General features: G+C 41.9%; 2 protein-coding genes across 2 annotated transcripts; both read right to left on the bottom strand.

Moving 5' to 3' along the window:
- Positions 1 to 345: 345 nt before the first annotated feature.
- On the bottom strand, positions 346 to 15,214 carry LOC103509448 (2-hydroxyacylsphingosine 1-beta-galactosyltransferase-like). The gene is made up of 10 exons (XM_026823687.1): positions 14,914 to 15,214; positions 10,385 to 10,629; positions 5,137 to 5,241; positions 4,917 to 5,049; positions 4,295 to 4,320; positions 3,253 to 3,607; positions 2,921 to 2,964; positions 2,016 to 2,198; positions 1,581 to 1,803; positions 346 to 1,015 (listed from the first exon to the last, which is right to left on the bottom strand). The coding sequence occupies exons 2-10, from the start codon at positions 10,577 to 10,579 to the stop codon at positions 714 to 716; spliced, it is 1,566 nt and encodes a 521-aa protein (XP_026679488.1). The 5' UTR covers positions 10,580 to 10,629; positions 14,914 to 15,214; the 3' UTR covers positions 346 to 713.
- Positions 12,232 to 18,164, bottom strand: LOC103509438 (2-hydroxyacylsphingosine 1-beta-galactosyltransferase-like). The gene is made up of 5 exons (XM_017444287.2): positions 17,950 to 18,164; positions 16,945 to 17,171; positions 16,032 to 16,254; positions 14,185 to 14,404; positions 12,232 to 12,866 (listed from the first exon to the last, which is right to left on the bottom strand). Exons 1-5 carry the CDS (start codon positions 18,044 to 18,046, stop codon positions 12,566 to 12,568), a joined length of 1,068 nt encoding a protein of 355 aa, XP_017299776.1. The 5' UTR covers positions 18,047 to 18,164; the 3' UTR covers positions 12,232 to 12,565.
- Between the last annotated feature and the right edge of the window lie 492 nt (positions 18,165 to 18,656).

Below are 18,656 nucleotides of genomic sequence, written 5' to 3'. Positions count from 1 at the left end.
TAGAGTCAGGAATGAAGAAGTGCTGAGAAGAGTTGATGAGAAAAGAGAAATAATGAGAACCATAGTGAACAGGAAAAGAGGTTGGCTGGGTCACATCCTGAGAAGAAATTGTCTGCAGAGAAGAATCATGGAAGGAGAGCTGAGAGAAAAGAGATCAGTAGGAAGAAAGAGGTTTGGAATGCTGAGAGATGTGCTGAATGGAAGAACGTTTGAACAAATGAAGGAGGACGCCCCAGATCGAGAAAAGTGGAGAACGTCGTGTTGAAACCTGTCCTAGGACAGATCAGAGGTTGGCTGGGTCACATCCTGAGAAGAAATTGTCTGCAGAGAAGAATCATGGAAGGAGAGCTGAGAGAAAAGAGATCAGTAGGAACAAAGAGGTTTGGAATGCTGAGAGATGTGTTGAATGGAAGAACGTTTGAACAAATGAGGGAGGACGTCCCAGATCGAGAAAAGTGGAGAACGTCGTGTTGAAACCTGTCCTAGGACAGATGTACATCTATATATACACATACATAAGTATGAGTAGTGATACATGGAATAGGCCTAGACCTAGACCCCGTTTTAGGCCAGATCTATTTGACTATTTTGACTCTCAAGGCTGCCCTCTATCCAGGGACACAAATCGTCAAAAATTCTAAGAAACGTCTCAAAGTCCTCTCTTCGAAACCGTGATGGTTCTTTGAACGTCAAAGAGCGTCACTGGATTCCTTTCACTCGCTTTTAGCTTTCTTAGCAAAATATAAACGACACTTTACAGCTCTTGCTATCCAAAGAAGTACATACAATACTGTCAGGAGAACTACTGTCACAAACGCCAGGACATCCAGGAGCAGGAATTCTACCCAGGATAAATCATCAAAGGCAGATCTCAGATGAGGCGCCCCGTGATGGCGAAGTACGTACTCTACCCACCAGATCGCGGTGTTGAGGGGAGAATTCTGACGGTCGTTAAATCTCCGACTGGCTTTCAAAGCAGCAAGCTTGTAGCTGAAACAAAATTCGAATGAGGGATTTCAGAATGGGAGAAAGCTAGGATCCGAGAACGCACCTTATCTGTTTAGGATAAAATCCGCCCCGGTCGGGATTCTAACCCACGATCTAGTCCTTACAAGGTAAACGCTCTATCCTCTAGTTAACTATAGTGATTGTTCAGGTTGGTTTTGACTTCTAGACACACACGGTGTGTTGGGATTGGCGCACCGATAGGGCGACCTTACACGGTGCGATTAAGGAAATTTAGGAAGGGAAGGATATTTAACGTAAATAAACTTTGAAAACGGGATACCATGTCAAGTACTAATTAATACTAAAATAAGAAGAGAATAAGTCTTCACTTGACTAAATAAACGAATTTATTGATGGAAAAGAGCCATTTTGTTTCAACATCTCATGATGCCATCCTCAGAACTAAATTGGCGGGCGGGAATCGAACCCGCGGCCTAGCGCTTACAAGGCAGACGCACTACCAACTAAGCTAACTAGGCTGGCTAGTTGGTCCTTGAAAAACGAGTAAGTTCAAACTTTGTTGCTGATGCTGATTAAAGATTGAAAAGTATTTCAAATTTCAGGGACCTTACCTAAGACCGCTTGCTGGGGGACCCAGTTCTTCTGAACAATATTCTTGGGAAGATTTGCGATGGGAGTTCCTTTCCATCTCCACAAAACTGTTTGTCTCATCTTCGAAAAGACACGGACCAAAGTGTCCTTCAATTCCGCTGGCATTTTGGCAGGTTGAATGATTGATCCGAAACTGACGTAAACTACGCCTTCGGGGGCATTGGACATGATGTCTTCCAGATCCTGAAATAATGAGAGGCCCAGCTTAGTTAGCTTGGTTGGTAGCGCGTCTGCCTTGTAAGCGCTAGGCCGCGGGTTCGATTCCCTTGGCGGATTTCATCCTGAACGGATGATGTTCGATCTCGGAACAGGCGTTCTCCTATCCTGTCTTCCGTCTTCGATTTCGGGACATTAAGACCTTTGGAGTTACAGTTAAGAGAAAAAGTCCAGTTTACCTTCGGCAGTTTCTCATTCTTCAAGTGCATTCCGCCGACGTGAATCAAGTTGGAGACCTGCGGCCGCTCAGACTCCAATATAGGATGCGAGTAGATAAACGTGGCGGAAATGTTGTTCATCATGGTTTTGATATAGGGGAGATTGTCCTCAGGCTTCGTGAATGTTCGCATGATTTCGTCCACCTTCGGGGTATTAGAAAAAGATCCTACCTAAAACTGGTATCTGGGGCGCCCAAGGTTTCAAGATGACATTCCGTGGAACATTCCCCAAATCCTGACCACTCCACTTCCAAACTACTTTGTATTTGTACTTGGAAAACGCTCGGAACAGGTCGGCCAACAAAACGGGATCTATGGTTTTCGGTTCCATGACCGATCCGAGACTAAACCAGATGAATCCCTCATGAGCATCATCGAGTATCTGCTTCAGATCCTGAAATATGGTGAAAAAGAGGTGGAAACTCCGAGTCAGGATAATGAGACTTGTAAGTATCCACTGTTAAACATAACTTAAGTAAGTAAATAATATTCAGAATATTATTGGTGAGCCCCTTGTCTTAAGAGTCAATTTGGATATGTAGATCATCATAGCTCGGGGACTAACTCAACAAAAAGGGTTTTCATAGCAAATAGCTTCCTAGTGACCTAAAACACACAACCCCGACCCAAAGTTGTGACTTTCGTTAGAGATAAATAGCTTACCCCTATAGGGGATGTAGCTTAAATACTGTAAAACAGACAAACGTAGTTCGGCTTAAGAGAAGATAGAGTCTTATAATCCTTTATATGTAGATCATCATAGCTCGGGGACTAACTCAACAAAAAGGGTTTTCATAGCAAATAGCTTCCTAGTGACCCAAAAACACAACCCCGATCCAAAGTTGTGACTTTCGTTAGAAATGCACCTTCGGGAAGTACCACCAGTCCCCGACCACATGCGCGTACAGTCCTAATAGAAGGGATGAAAGGTTCTAATAGATTCTTGAAAAGTAGAACAGCAGTAACTAATACTCCCCAAAACTGTGAAGACTTGAAGAATATAAGTTACTGTTCTTCTTTTCAAATCAAAGGTTTGTAAATCTTTGGAGCCTGTTCTCTAAAAAGTAATTAGGTATTTGTAGAACTTTAATGGACTCATGGGGGTACATGGCCTCCTGTGACCAACTGAAGGACTGAGGAGTTTCAATTCCAAAGAAAAAGCAAATCGGCATGTAACCTGTTATGTCACCAAACTCACCCATGGCCGTATTCTGCAGGCGTTGCAGAAAGTCCATCCTCGCCGGGAAGGCAAACTTATAGTCCGGCATGTAAGCGTACAGGTTTGGGTTGCCCATGAACAGGAAACAGTTATGGGGTGTCCCGTACGATGTTTCAGCAATGATGGGCGCTTGGAACTTGTGTCCCAACACAGCCAATGCTTCCTGCCCGAAGAAACTCTCCAGAATAACCAAGTCATATGTGTCGTTGGAATGGAGTAGGTCTTGGAACGCGCGGTTTGCGAACACTTCTTGACTGATGAAGATGCCGAAGTTGAAGAGCAGATTCTGGGTGTAGATCCCCTGCTCGAAATTGCTCTGGGATGCTTGTATCGCCTTCCGCTCGAAATGATCGTGGGAAAAAAAAAAAAAAAAAAAAAAAAAAAAAAAAAAAATGGCCGGAGAGGGGATAAGCTGAAAACTATTAAACCTACTTGTATTCTAACATCGCATTGGAGGTAAAATCTAATCGCCAGTTTAGGTACCTACCTGTAGTGCATTGGTTTTCAGGCTTGTTTCATATTGGAAGTATTTTCAGGCTTGTTTCATATCGTAAGTTAAACGTGCTACCAACTAAAAATCGCGCGTCTACAGTTCCAATTAAATGTCGCTAGATTATGTCATGGTGTCGCTTTTCTTGGGTGCAGTGCCTGTTTTTGATTTATCTTCTTCTTCTTCCTATAATTCCTTACAGGAAAAAGGGATTTTTTCTCACATTCCGTGTTCGACGGTGTTAATGTTAACCACTACTTACAGTAATACCTGTGGGTGCCCACGTTGTTAAGCTCCTTTTTCTAAACGTGCTTTAATTTGATATAGGTAACGTAGATATTAGCTAATTGCTTACCTTGTCCGTCTGATAAGTATGGTATCTCGGTAATTGTACCTTAGGTACAAGGTACACAAAGGCGCTTAAAAGAAAGAAAAAGACGCAAGACATAGAAATTAATTCACAGGAAATGGTTTTTTTTAAATTATTTTATTTTTATCTTCTTAGATATCTAAAGTACAAAATATAATAATCTTCCGCTCGAAATGATCGTATGAGTCTGTGGGAGAATAATCATGGTCTAGCTCTAGTAAAGCTTCAGGTATGTACTATTACTATGTAGGGTAAGTGTACCATTTATTCGCCCACCTATAAAAAACGTACCATTTATTGGCCCCACCTGTACCTACGCCACAAGTCTGAACTGGACGAAAATTTTCAAGATCCAATTTCATCAAAAGAAAGGGCTTAAAGACTGCTATCGAACCAGTGCTATTCAAAAATTGTAGTCATAAAAACAATAATTAGAAAACTAAATGTGGGCAGGTGGGCCAATAAATGGTACGTTTTTTAGGTGGGCGAATAAATGGTACACTTACCCTATATTGCCGCAGACCACTAGGGCCTTGTACCAATATAAGGACATTAACTTGACTCATAAAACTACGAGTATTACTCATTTTTACTCCGTTGTTTGGACTCTGATTTGAATCAGTTGTTCGCGGACCCCAGTTTGGGAATCATTGGCCTAAATAGTCTAAACTCTAAACGATCCGATGCGCGATGGGGAGAATTTTAAATCGAATTTGCGCTCAATTGTGATTCTATGGAATTCTTCGCCATGGACTCCATGGACCCCTACCGTTCAGCGCTTACCGAAAACATCTTTGATCTTGGGCAACGTCAGATCGACATGACGGAAGTTGGGAATGGGTGTCTCCGGAGGGAAAGCGCTATAGACGGTCACATTATGTCCTCTCTCGGCCAGGGATTGCCACAGGGGGTGGAACTGCGTCAACACGAGAACACCAGAAAGTTTGTCGTGGAATGGAGGTTAAAATTCCTGTCACAAAAGACCCATTCCATCTCCGTGGAACTGCATGTAGTGACTCCATAGGGGGAGGGGGAGGACGATTAGTATGCGAGCTGCTTGGAGGTGGGAGGTGAGGAGAACACCAGAAAGTTTGTCGTGGAATGGAGGTTAAAATTCCTGTCACAAAAGACCCATTCCATCTCCATCAATTTTTAGTCCGTCCTTCCTTTATTATTACAATAGTAATAAAAAGGTATAAGGGACGGACTATTGTATTCGCTTCGGTGTCTGTCAGTCGGTCTGTCCCCATAGAAGGACTTATCCAAACCTGGTCGACCTACATATCAAATTAAAGGTCTTTTTACCAGGAACACGAAAGTGGTAGTGCAAATTTTGTCCAGAAACCATAAAGCCAAAAAACTGGTTTTTGGGGGATTTTTTTTTTTTTTCACATTTTCTCACACAAATGAGCTCTGATCCTCTGATCTTGAAATTTGTCGCGACGACCTATGAACTCAAAGCGAGAAAGTTTCTACTGGTTGTGTCATCCGGGTACCTACTTACCTAGTTTCCGTGTTCGTGAGACATGATTACTTTTGTTTATTTTCTTCTTTAATTACCTATTTATTTTTGTCAATAATTTTATTTAGATAGGTACCTTGTCTAGTTAATTATTTAATTGCAAAAATCGAAAACAAAAATTCGGACACTTTTAACTGTTAAAGCTCATATCAAAGTCACATGTACACAAAATATTTTACAAGTTCGTCTCACACAGTGAAGATAACTCTCGGGGAGGTAAATGTGTGTTTAAATTAGAATGCCGATAACACTGAGATGTAGAGTCCAGTGTAGATTGTAGTGTTATACTAGGCAGGTATTTGTCTGGTGTAGTATTCATAACTGTAGGGCGGTCTACTATGGGCATAACGTAGGTATATAATCTGCTATGGGTGAACTGTGTGGTGGAGTGACATTGAGCTAGGGTTCTTGGACATCTTGCCCTGTATACAGCTGACGTCACACATCTTCATTAGAACGGAAAATAAAAATTGAATTTTCGATCGTTTACAGTTATTTTTTCGGAGTTTTGACCTCAGATCTGGATTTTTCCCAAATTTTTACATTGGAATCGACCATTTATTCATAATTTTTACCCATTTGCAACTCCTCCATTTTTGTCCTTTTTGTTATTTTAGATGAAGGAGATGTTGCAATAGAACGTGATCAAGAAGAAGTGTATGTTACAAGATTCGGAAGGAGGGTCCATCCTCCAGAGAGATACTCACCTTAAGAGGGGAGATGTGAGAGTACATGTCGAAGATGGCCAGTTGAGAGAGGCAGTCTTTAAAATATGATCTTGAGACTTACACGAAAATGTTCGCTCCCTGTTTCTAGAAATTTCTAAATTAACTAAAATTCCATACCTCGGCTGGGATTGAACCCACGCCCTCCTGATTACCAGGCGAGCGCCTTGACCACTACACCACCGAGGCAGGTTATTACGTTGATATGGTGAGCTATCACTTCTACTTACTGATGCTACCTACTAGATGTAACGATAGATATTATCGCCTTTTTGTAAAAGAAAATCAGATGAAAGCACAGGAAGTAGGTACTCACGCCCGAATCCAGAATGCTATAAAAGTCTACTTTGAAAAGTAAGTTATACGTTAGTAGAGCTAGAGCAGGGTTGTCCAACCTTTGTGCGCCCGAGGGCCACAAGAGACCAAGGTAGAGAGTTGGCGGGCCGCAAAGAAGAGACACATCCGAAAGATAGTTTCTTAATTGGTTTTTCACATGCTTCATAGTTGAAAAAGCACTTTCATGTATGAACTACCAAACATTGATGTAATCTTCAGTCCTAGAGTTCGCGGGCTTTCGCGGGCCGCATGCAGCCCGCGGGCCGCGGGTTGGACAAGCCTGAGCTAGAGGAATAAGTTAAGTCAGAGATTCAAAGGGAAATCGATTTCGAATGAGTCAGATTTGCTAATGGCCTTTTGGATAGAGATCACAGTTCACAGATTGATAAGATGGCACGACACGATAAAAGATACACATCTACTCACTTCAGATATTTTTGGAACACTGCCGGTGTACTACACACGGTGTGTTGGGATTGGCGCACCGATAGGGCGACCTTACACGGTGCGATTAAGGAAATTTAGGAAGGGAAGGATATTTAACGTATAACGTGATCAGGTTCGAACATAAGTCGTTCTCTATATCAGTAGGAGTAGGTACGGGTTAACGGGTATGACTATCATCTTCGCTTTGGCATTGCTATCTCTAGTTTAACCTCGTCTAGTAGTCACCTTTCACTCAAGAGTCCATTTTATCAATGTTACTTCGATATGTACTGTTTACCTACCTACGGAGCTTATTTACCTACTCACATGATAGGTACTGTGAATGTTTCGTAAATTTTAATAAACCTTACTGGCGTCTCAAGTTTTTTTTCTTTTTTTTAGGTCCGTCGTACTCTGGAATCGTAGCCGCTCAACTTTTAGTAGGGCACAGTTGCCTGATAAACCAAACTTTACCACAACTTCCGAAGCTTTTGGAGGGTAGCGCGTCTGCCTTATAAGCGATTGGTCGCGGGTTCGATTCCCACCCGAGGCGGATTTTATCCTCTAGATAAGGTTCGTTTTCAGAACGGCTGGCTTTCTCCTATCCTGTCTTTCTCTCTTCGCTTTCGGGACGATAAGACCTTAGCAGTTACAGTTCCCTTTATCAACCTCTTTAAAAAAAAAAAAAATAATAAAAAAAAATAACAGTTTTAGGGTTTAGGTACCTCTATACCTACTGGTTGTTGTTATTATTGGGTACCTACTTACCTAGGTACCTACTTAGCTAGTTACTTACCTAGTTTCCGTGTACGTGGGACATGATTACTTTTGTTTATTTTCTTCTTTAATTACCTATTTATTTTTGTCAGTAATTTTATTTAGATATGTAGGTACCTCGTCAAGTTAGTTATTTACTTGCAAAAATCGAAAACAAAAATTCGGACACTTTTAACTGTTAAGCTCACATCAAAGTCACATGTACACAAAATGTTTTACAAGTTCGTCTCACACAGTGAAGATAACTCTCGAGGAGGTAACTGTGTGTTTACTGTGTTTAAATTAGAATGCCGATAACACTGATTGCGATGTAGAGTCCAGTGTAGATTGTAGTGTAGTCTAGGCAGGTATTTGTCTGGTGTAGTATTCTAACTGTAGGGCGGTCTACTATGGGCATAACGTAGGTATAATCTGCTATGGGTGAACTGTGTGGTGGAGTGACATTGAGCTAGGGTTCTTGGATATCTTGCCCTGTATACAGGGTTTATCAGAAGAAGGAGACTTTTCTATCTTTCACACTATGGACAGTATGGACCTATGGATAGGGTATAGGGAACTTAAAAAAGTACTAATTAATACTAAAATAAGAAGAGAATAAGTCTTCACTTGACTAAATAAACGAATTTATTGATGGAAAAGAGTCAACATGTTCCAACATCTCATGATGCCATTTCTCAGGACTAAATTGGATATTTAACGTATAACGTGATCAGGTTCGAACATAAGTCGTTCTCTATCTCAGTAGGAGTAGGTACGGGTTACGGGTATGACTATCATCTTCGCTGTGGCATTGCTATCTCTAGTTTAACCTCGTCTAGTAACTAGTAGTCACCTTTCACTCAAGAGTCCATTTTATCAATGTTACTTCGATATGTACTGTTTACATATCCACGGAGCTTAGTTACCTACTCACATGATAGCAGTGGCGTAGCGTGTATGTATTGCGTGTATGGCGGCCATACAACTCAAAAGTTCACTCTAATGCCCATAAATATTAATGGCATGTACTGTGATGGGACTTGGTAGACCTGTGCATGAGCCTTACAACGCCCTACACTTGAATTTAGACCACGCTACGCTACTGCATGATAGGTAGGTACTGTGAATGTTTCGTAAATTTTAATTAACCTTACTCGCGTCTCAGGTTTTTTTCTTTTTTTTTCCTCCTGATTTAGGTCCGTCGTTCTCTGGACTCGTAGCCGCTCGACTTTAGTAGCGCGTAGTCCCCTGATAAACCAAACCTTAGCATAACTCCGAAGCTTTTGGAGGGTAGCGCGTCTGCCTTGTAAGTGATTGGTCGCGGGTTCGATTCCCTCCCGAGGCGGATTTTATCCTCTAGATAAGGTTCGTTTTCAGAACGGCTGGCTTTCTCCTATCCTGTCTTTCTCTCTTCGCTTTCGGGACAATAAGACCTTAGCAGTTACTGTTCCCCCTATCAAACGTCTAGAAAGAAAGAAAAAAAATCTTTCTTATCCAGCTTCGACTGTATTTATTTTATTTTTTCCTCTCAAGTAGGCACCTAATCATTGTTTTCTTCTAATCATTGTGTTTGTAATGTTTTTATTATTTTAATATCGGGCTGCCATCGTCACTCCTTAATGCCTTAATTCACGCCACTAAGGCTCGATTTTATTTGTTTTGGTAATTTTATGTTACACAGTCGTAGGTAGGTATAGAATTTTAAATTTATTTTGTGCGTTTAAAAAAAAATTTTAACATAAAATAAAAAAAAAAAAAAAAAAAAAAAAAAAAAAAAAAAATCAGTAAAACATCAAAACTCTGTTCCGTGTTGATTTATGCCGGGCGTCTCTTCAAACTATTGACGTAGGTTTTTTTTAAAAAAAGAGGTTTGACAGAGGGAACTGTAACTGCTATGGTCTTATCGTCCCGAAATCGAAGAGAGAAGGAAGACAGGATAGGAGAAAGCCAGCCGTTCCGAGAACGAACATTATACCATCAGGATAAAATCCGCCCCGGGCGGAATCGAACGCGTGGCCTAGCGCTTACAAGGCAGACGTACTACCAACTAAGCTAACTAGGCTGGCTAGTTGGTTCTTGAAAAACGAGTAAGTTCAAACTTTGTTGCTGATACTGATTGAAGATTGAAAAGTAGGTATTTCAGGTTTCAGGGACCTTACCTAAGACCGCTTGCTGGGGGACCCAGTTCTTCTGAACAATATTCTTGGGAAGATTTGCGATGGGAGTTCCTTTCCATCTCCACAAAACTGTTTGTCTCATCTTCGAAAAGACACGGACCAAAGTGTCTTTCAATTCCGCTGGCATTTTGGCAGGTTGAATGATTGATCCGAAACTGACGTAAACTACGCCTTGGGGGGCATTGGACATGATGTCTTCCAGATCCTGAAATAATGAGAGGGCCAGCCTAGTTAGCTTGGTTGGTAGCGCGTCTGCCTTGTAAGCGCTAGGCCGCGGGTTCGATTCCCTTGGCGGATTTCATCATGAACGGATGATGTTCGATCTCGGAACAGCTCGCTATAGACGGTCACATTATGTCCTCTCTCGGCCAGGGATTGCCACAGGGGGTGGAACTGCATGTAGTGACTCCATAGGGGGAGGGGTAGGACGATTAGTATGCGAGCTGCTTGGAGGTGGGAGGTGAGGAGGAGGAGGTAGAAGATGGACGGTATGGACTTTGCCATGGTGAACCAAAATGGGTGAACCCTATCCTATTTTCTGTCGGTTGAATCACCTGAAATGAGGTAAGTATTAAGAATAATAGAAAATCCTCAGTCATGTAATGTTAATGTAAAGGTGTCCACACATAGTCGACGCCCGTCGCGATAGATGTCGATTGGTGGAACTGCATGTAGTGACTCCATAGGGGGAGGGGGAGGACGATTAGTATGCGAGCTGCTTGGAGGTGGGAGGTGAGGAGGAGGAGGTAGAAGATGGACGGGATGGACTTTGCCATGGTGAACCAAAATGGGTGAACCCTATCCTATTTTCTGTCGCTTGAATCACCTGAAATGAGGTAAGTATTAAGAATACCTAATAGAAAATCCTCAGTCATGTAAGGTTAATGTAAAGGTGTCCACACATAGTCGACGCCCGTCGCGATAGATGCCGATTAATGGGTGAACCCTATCCTATTTTCTGTCGGTTGAATCACCTGAAATGAGGTAAGTATTAAGAATAATAGAAAATCCTCAGTCATGTAAGGTTAATGTAAAGGTGTCCACACATAGTCGACGCCCGTCGCTTCGATAGATGTCGATTAAAAACCATCCACACTGCCTCGACAACATGATTCACTTTGTCCATCGACGGTCGTCGACTATGTGTGAACACAGCTTTATGTACCATTAATGTAGGTATTTAAAGAAAGAAATATCCTATCTCTTATTACGTTGATATGGTTAGTTGGTGAGCTATCACTTCTACTTACTGCTAATACCTACTAGATATAACGATAGATATTATCGCCTTTTTGTAAAAGAAAATCAGATGAAAGCACAGGAAGTAGGTGTGAGAGTACATGTCGAAGATGGCCAGTTGAGAGAGGCAGTCTTTAAAATATAATCTTGAGACTTACACGAAAATGTTCGCTCCCTGTTTCTAGAAATTTCTAAATTAACATGGCGCAGTCGGTAGGATCCGAACCTACGCTCCCAAAGGGAATCTGATTTCCACTGAAAGCATCTAGTTTGCTAAATACTTGAGCACCATTCATCTTTGCCATAAATTCATCCAAGGTAGGTATCTCAAAATACTCTCGCTTTACAAACTTGTTAAGCTCTCTTGTATCCAAACACAAACGAATATCATTATTGGGTTTTCGAGCAACAACTATTGGACTAACCCATGCAGTTGGATAATCAACTTTCTCGTGTTTTGGCACTAAAAACTGACCATCGAAATTTTGACCCGATTACATTACTTTCCTTCCTATAGGATAAGGAAAGTAAAAAGCGATCAGACTAGTCAAACCCTAACCAGCCTGGCTAGCTGCAGGTTACAAAGGGTTTATCATGCTTCAAAGGACGAGCCAATTAAAAATGGCTATCACCCTGATGTATGACAGAAAAAAAGAAAAAGGTACCCTTTCCTTATTCTGCCATCACCATTCGGCTACAGCTGAACCCGCTAGAACAACAATGGTTGACTGCGGTTCGGGATGGACCAAGTAATCTTGGCTAGAGACCATTAACCCCCCTCGGTGCACCTACACCGCTACAACAAACAACAAACACATGTTGTATATCAAGTTACGCCGGGGTTCGAACCGGGCACCTCCGAATTGAGAGTACTCTTAACCACTCAGCCACAGAGGTGGGCAACCCTCCCACAGCAAGACCCAGTGTCTGTGGGACTATAAATATAAATAGCGATCAGAATAGTCAAACCCTAACCAGCCTGGCTAGCTGCAGGCTGCAGGTTACAAAGGGTTTATCATGCTTCAAAGGTTGAGCCAATTAAAAACGGCTATCACCCTGATATATGACAGAAAAAAAGAAAAAGATACCCTTTCTTTATTCTGCCATCACCATTCGGCTACAGCTGAACCCACTAGAACAACAATGGTTGACTGCGGTTCGGGATGGACCAAGTAATCTTGGCTAGAGACCATCAACCCCCCTCGGTGCACCTACACCGCTACAACAAACAACCCTCGTATAATAGACAGTCTACGAGCGTTTAGACTTGGGCTTGCTCTTCCCCTTATTACCGACGCTAGGAGAGAGCAACCTTTTCACCATCCTCCCCATCCTCAGCAGGATATACAGGACTAGAAACACCACTCCCGACACAAACGCCAGGACATCCAGGAGAAGGAATTCCGCCCATGATAAATCATCATAGGCAGATCTCAAATGAGGCGCCCCGTGATGACGAAGTACATATTCCACCCACCAGATCGCGGTGTTGAGGGGGGAGTCGGGGCGGTCTTTGAAACGACGCGATGCCGCCAGGGCGCTGGCCTTGTACCTGAAATGAGAAGAGAATTGATGATGAGCCCTCGGCAATAGCAAGATTTTCATTCCGAAGTCAAACATTTGTAGTCTTTTTTCTTCTTCTTTTTTTAAAGATCAGTTTACATTAGACTCGTGTGGTCTGTGTCGTAGCATGACCATTCCGTAGTATGGCCCTCATCATAGAGGAAAGAAGACACAATACCTCCCAATCAAGTGCTGGGTCAACACGAGAACACCAGAAAGTTTGTCGTGGAATGGAGGTTAAAATTCCTGTCACAAAAGACCCATTCCATCTCCATCAATTTTTAGTCCGTCCTTCCTTTATTATTACAATAGTAATAAAAAGGTATAAGGGACGGACTATTGTATTCGCTTCGGTGTCTGTCAGTCGGTCTGTCCCCATAGAAGGACTTATCCAAACCTGGTCGACCTACATATCAAATTAAAGGTCTTTTTACCAGGAACACGAAAGTGGTAGTGCAAATTTTGTCCAGAAACCATAAAGCCAAAAAACTGGTTTTTGGGGGATTTTTTTTTTTTTTCACATTTTCTCACACAAATGAGCTCTGATCCTCTGATCTTGAAATTTGTCGCGACGACCTATGAACTCAAAGCGAGAAAGTTTCAGATAACACTTCAGTCGATCGTTTAAGACCGGTTTTAGCGTCACCTATGTTAAGCTACGCCGAGCAAGGCCAATAAATGGGGTATGAGCTAGAGACTTGAAATTTGGTATGTAGTTCACAAATGTGACAAGGATGCAACACAAAACGTTTGGTTGAGATGGTTGCTGCGCTTGGCGGTATTTTGACCGCTTTTGGACAGATTTCGACCGTTTTTTGGCGGTTTTCAGCTATACCGACTAAACGGTTAGAGATATTGTAAAAGTTGGGGTAAAAAGAACACTCAAATAAGCATCATTCAATAGGATAAGGAAATTCGTGTGATGTTCACACCAGATTTTTTTTTTTTTTTCTCTCTCCTGAATGTCCTTGTATCCAATGTAATTTAAATGGGAAACTTCCCACGACACGATTTTTTTTTCCGAACGAAAAGTGGGAACGGGCTGTAAAGATCCAAGCAGTTATTATACACCGAGCAGTTATTATACAGTGTAGCAGTTATTATACAGTATAGCAGTTATTATACAGTATAGCAGTTATTATACAGTATCTTATAATATAGCAGTTATTATACAGTGTAGCAGTTATTATACAGTATAGCAGTTATTATACAGTATAGCAGTTATTATACACCGAGCAGTTATTATACAGTATAGCAGCTATTATACACCGAGCAGTTATTATACAGTGACGTAAAAACATACATACCTCGGATTACTGAGTACAATGCTAGTGGCCCAAGCGATAGACTCCAGAGTGATGTTGAAATAGGACAGCTCCACACCGGCACCCAGGTCCACTATATGTCTAACATGGGACAGCTGATCTCCATAGAAGGGGACACCTATAATGGGGATTCCGTAGTGAATAGCCTCCAGGGCGCTGTTTACACCTCCGTGACTGATGAACAGGCGACAGTTTGGATGAGCTGGGAATGGAAATGGATACATGGATTGAATCTGATTAGAGACATACTACGGGATGGGCATGTTACGACACAGACATGCCCATCCCGTAGTATGTCTAATGTAGTAGATTTTTTTTTCATCCTCATGATGTCATCCGGTTGATGTATCTTTTTCAAGTACCAAGTACCTACTTTTTTTTTCTTCTACTGCTCGCATAGGAGTCCCTTTACTCCGACAATACAGTTGGGGTGAGCTGGGAATGGAAATGGATACATGGATTGAATCTGATTAGAGACATACTACGGGATGGGCATGTTACGACACAGACCACATAACCTCTCGAAAAAAAAAAAAAAAAAAAAAAAAAAATCAACAGATTTAGGGTTTAGGTACCTATACCTACTGGTTGTTATTATTGGGTAACTACTTACCTAGTTAGTTATTATTGGGTACCTACTTACCTAGGTACCTACTTACCTAGTTAGTTATTATTGGGTACCTACTTAGTTATTATTGGGTACCTACTTACCTAGTTTCCTTGTCCGTGAGACATGATTACTTTTGTTTATTTTCTTCTTTAATTACCTATTTATTTTTGTCAATAATTTTATTTAGGTAGGTACTTCGTCTAATTAATTATTTAATTGCAAAAATCGAAAACAAAAATTCGGACACTTTTAACTTTTAAGCTCACAAAGTCACATGCACACAAAATGTTTTACAAGTTCGTCTCACACAGTGAAGATAACTCTCGGGGAGGTAAATGTGTGTTTAAATTAGAACGCCGATAACACTGATTGAGATGTAGAGTCTAGTGTAGATTGTAGTGTTATACTAGGCAGGTATTTGTCTGGTATAGTATTCTAACTGTAGGGCGGTCTACTATGGGCATAACGTAGGTATAATCTGCTATGGGTGAACTGTGTGGTGGTGGAGTGACATTGAGCTAGGGTTCTTGGACATCTTGCCCTGTATACAGGGTTTCTCAGAAGAAGGAGACTTTTCTATCTTTCACACTATGGACAGTATGGACCTATGGATAGGGTATAGGGAACTTGAAAAATACACCTAAGGCCTGCTAAAAGCGTAGTTGAGGAAAAAAAAAAAAAAAAAAAAAAAAAAAAAAAAAAAAAAAAAATCAAATACATTACCTACTTCCTATATGCCTGCCATCTCAGCAGGCATGTCATTCGTCGTTTGCCATTACAGGATTATTTGGGCTACTTTGAATGTGAAACCCAGATTAGGCCCAAATCTTCTAAAATGGGTGCCCCCCCTCTAATGGACAAAAAAGTCCATTCACTTTGTGAAGACCCTGTTTCTAAGGGGATTGATTTGACCGTTTATATCAAGTTTACCTTGATAGATGATCTTACTTCTTTTCCTCATTCATACAAAGAATAAACCTCGTGGACTGAATAATCCGGCAATAGGCTATTACTATTATTGTGTTCAAATTCTCAAATTATATTGAGAATAAAATTCCATACCTCGACTGGGATTGAACCCACGCCCTCCTGTTTACCAGGCGAGCGTCTTGACCACTACAACACCGAGGCATGTTGGACCACTACTCCACCAAAACAAATGCCGCAATCACAACTATTGTTGGGAAGTTGAACCGAAAAGTATAAAACCAGGTCTTACCCAACACATCTTGCTGCGGGATCCACTTTCGTATATGCACATTACCCGGCAGGTTCTCAATGGAGTCCCCCTCATATCGCCACAACACGGTAAGCCCCGTCCTACTGAAAGCAGTCACTAGAAGCGTTCTCATACTGTCTGACATACGGCTTGGTCTGATCAGAGAGCCGAAGCTTACGTAGATGACACCCCGTGTGGCACTGTCCATGAGATCTTGTAAGTCCTGGTAACAGAAATAGGTCAAACAGGCACAAATAAGGACCTAGCAAATATTGTGTAATAAGCACAAATAGGGTAGTTGTTCACTAATCAAACAAAAGAAATAATACACTCCCAAGGGCCTTAATATTTCCAGGATATCTATCTTGTAAGTCCTGGTAACAGAAATAGGTCAAACAGGCACAAATAAGGACCTAGCAAATATTGTGTAATAAGCACAAATAGGGTAGTAGTTCACTAATCAAATAAAAGGAATAATACACTCCCAAGGGCCTTAATATTTCCAGGATATCCTGATTTATCTCCAAACCTATCGCAGTATAACACCAGATTAGGCAGGTAGGTACACACTCTAAATATTAGGCAGGTAGGTAGTAGGTACACACTCTAAATCTCCTGGAAATTCCAATGCACAGGACTCAGGTATATGGTAACTCTTACCATGTATCTGCAGATAGATTTTGGACTTCATAGGGATATATACGATATACGAGTAGGATATAATAGATAAGGGACTCACAAAGTCTAGGAACATTCAAGACCTGGTAAAACATCTTAAAGACTCACAGTGAAAGAAAAAAATACTAGTTCAGAAAACCCTGCAGCTAAGAAAGTCGGAAAATGAACTTTTTGTCTCTCTGTTTGTCGTCGTTGTTGTTGTTTTATTAGTGGTGTTGTTTGTTTGTTGAATTACCTTGGGAAGTTTCTTGTTTCTTAGGTGGATCCCGCCGACATGGATCAAGTTGGAAGTTTGGGGTCGCGGATATTCCAGCATGACATCCGAATAGACAAAGGTGGTGGACACATTTCTGAGCAGGGTAGTCAGATGGGGCAGCTCGGCCGAGTGGTTGGCGAAGTCTCGCATGATGCCATCCAGTTTGGGATAGTACCACCAGTCCCCTACCAGTTGGGTGTAGACGCCTGGGGAAGAGATGAAAGTTGTTGTCCGTTGGGCCGGTGTTTTTTCCCAAGAGGTTTGATAGAAGGAACTGCGAGATCTTATCGTCCCGAAAGCGAAGAGAGAAGGAAGACAGGATAGGAGAAAGGCAGCCGTTCCGAGAACGAACCTCATCTGTTTGGGATAAAATCCACCCCGGGCGGAAATCTAACCCGCGGCCTAGCGCTTACAAGGCAGACACTCTACCTTCCAAGCTAACTAGGCTGGCAATGAGACCCTTTATTGGTTTTAAGCATGTAGATACTCAATACAACAATAAATTACAAGCAAAGGGCGATATCATATTCAATGTTTGGTTTGCTTTCCGTGTCCGTGAGATAGGAATGGCACCTATCTGACGGTGTTCGAAGAATTGGGGGTGTTTAAAAACCCCTTGGACGCCCAGAATAATCCAATTATCCACAGGTAATCTCTACTATTCAACCTACGCCACGGTGCGTATCTACCGTAGCACTAGGCTGGCAATGAGACCCTTTATTGGTTTTAAGCATGTAGATACTCAATACAACAATAAATTACAAGCAAAGGGCGATATCATATCCAATGTTTGCTTTGCTTTCCGTGTCCGTGAGATAGGAATGCCACCTATCTCACGGTGTTCAAAGGATTGGGGGGGTTTAAAAACCTCTTGGACGCCCAAAATAATCCAATTATCCACAGGTAATCTCTACTATTCAACCTACGCCACGCTACGTAGCTACCGTAGCGTAGATTGATTATGTTATGATTTATCATACTCACCCAGGATAGTATTCTGGAGTCTCTGAAGGAAATTCATCCGGGCCGGGAAAGCAAACTTATAGTCCGGCATGTAAGAGTATAGGTTAGGCGTACCCATGTAGGTCGATACAGTATGGGGGGTACCGTATGATATGAGACCTATGATAGGGGCTTGGAATTTGTGCCCAAATACGGCCAGGGCCTCCTGAGCGAACCAAATCTCACCGATAACCTGGGCAAACAAAAAAAAATTGAATTTGTCGAAAGATGTTTTAAAGGTGTGTCCACACAGTCCACCTCCACACATAGTCGGTAGCCGTCGATCGACCGACGGCCGGTCGACTATGTTTGGGCACACCTTTATAAAAATGCGTCTACATTACAGCTGACCGAAGCCGATCTACATAGCTTGGAAGTCTTGGAACCCATGTAAAGTAGAAAAGATCAAAGAATTTTGGCCAGCATAGTTAGCTTGACGGGTAGGGCGTCTGCCTCGTAGGCGCTAGGTCGCGGGTTCGATTCCCACCCGGGGCGGATTTTATCCTAAGGAGATAAGGTTCGTTTTCGGAACGGCTGTTTTTTTTTTGGGAAAAAGCTAGATAGAAAAGCCTGATTTTGACAAGCCACATTCTTTTGCATCCATGGTCCAATGTGGTTCATACCTATCCTATCTGTGAACGGGGAATGTCAGCAGCGACCGGGATTTGAACCCAGCCCCTCCTGATTGT

This window comes from Diaphorina citri, unplaced genomic scaffold (genome assembly GCF_000475195.1).
Source record: "Diaphorina citri unplaced genomic scaffold, Diaci psyllid genome assembly version 1.1 scaffold23, whole genome shotgun sequence".
Classification (NCBI taxonomy): Eukaryota; Metazoa; Arthropoda; class Insecta; order Hemiptera; family Psyllidae; genus Diaphorina; species Diaphorina citri.
The sequence above is the reverse complement of the archived record's forward strand: the minus strand, read 5'-3'. Positions and strand labels throughout refer to the sequence as shown.

Excerpts from the sequence above, each read along its gene's own strand:
- LOC103509448 (XM_026823687.1), bottom strand. The coding sequence starts at position 10,579 with ATGGCAAAGTCCATACCGTCCATCTTCTACCTCCTCCTCCTCACCTCC. Across the intron at positions 3,608-4,294 it reads ACGATCATTTCGAGCGGAAG|GCGATACAAGCATCCCAGAG; the intron begins ATTATTATATTT and ends TTCGAGCGGAAG. Across the intron at positions 2,965-3,252 it reads CCTGCAGAATACGGCCATGG|GACTGTACGCGCATGTGGTC; the intron begins GTGAGTTTGGTG and ends CCCTTCTATTAG.
- LOC103509438 (XM_017444287.2), bottom strand. The coding sequence starts at position 18,046 with ATGGGTACGCCTAACCTATACTCTTACATGCCGGACTATAAGTTTGCT. Across the intron at positions 16,255-16,944 it reads GAAACAAGAAACTTCCCAAG|GACTTACAAGATCTCATGGA; the intron begins GTAATTCAACAA and ends TTCTGTTACCAG. Across the intron at positions 12,867-14,184 it reads ATTGTACTCAGTAATCCGAG|GTACAAGGCCAGCGCCCTGG; the intron begins GTATGTATGTTT and ends TTCTCATTTCAG.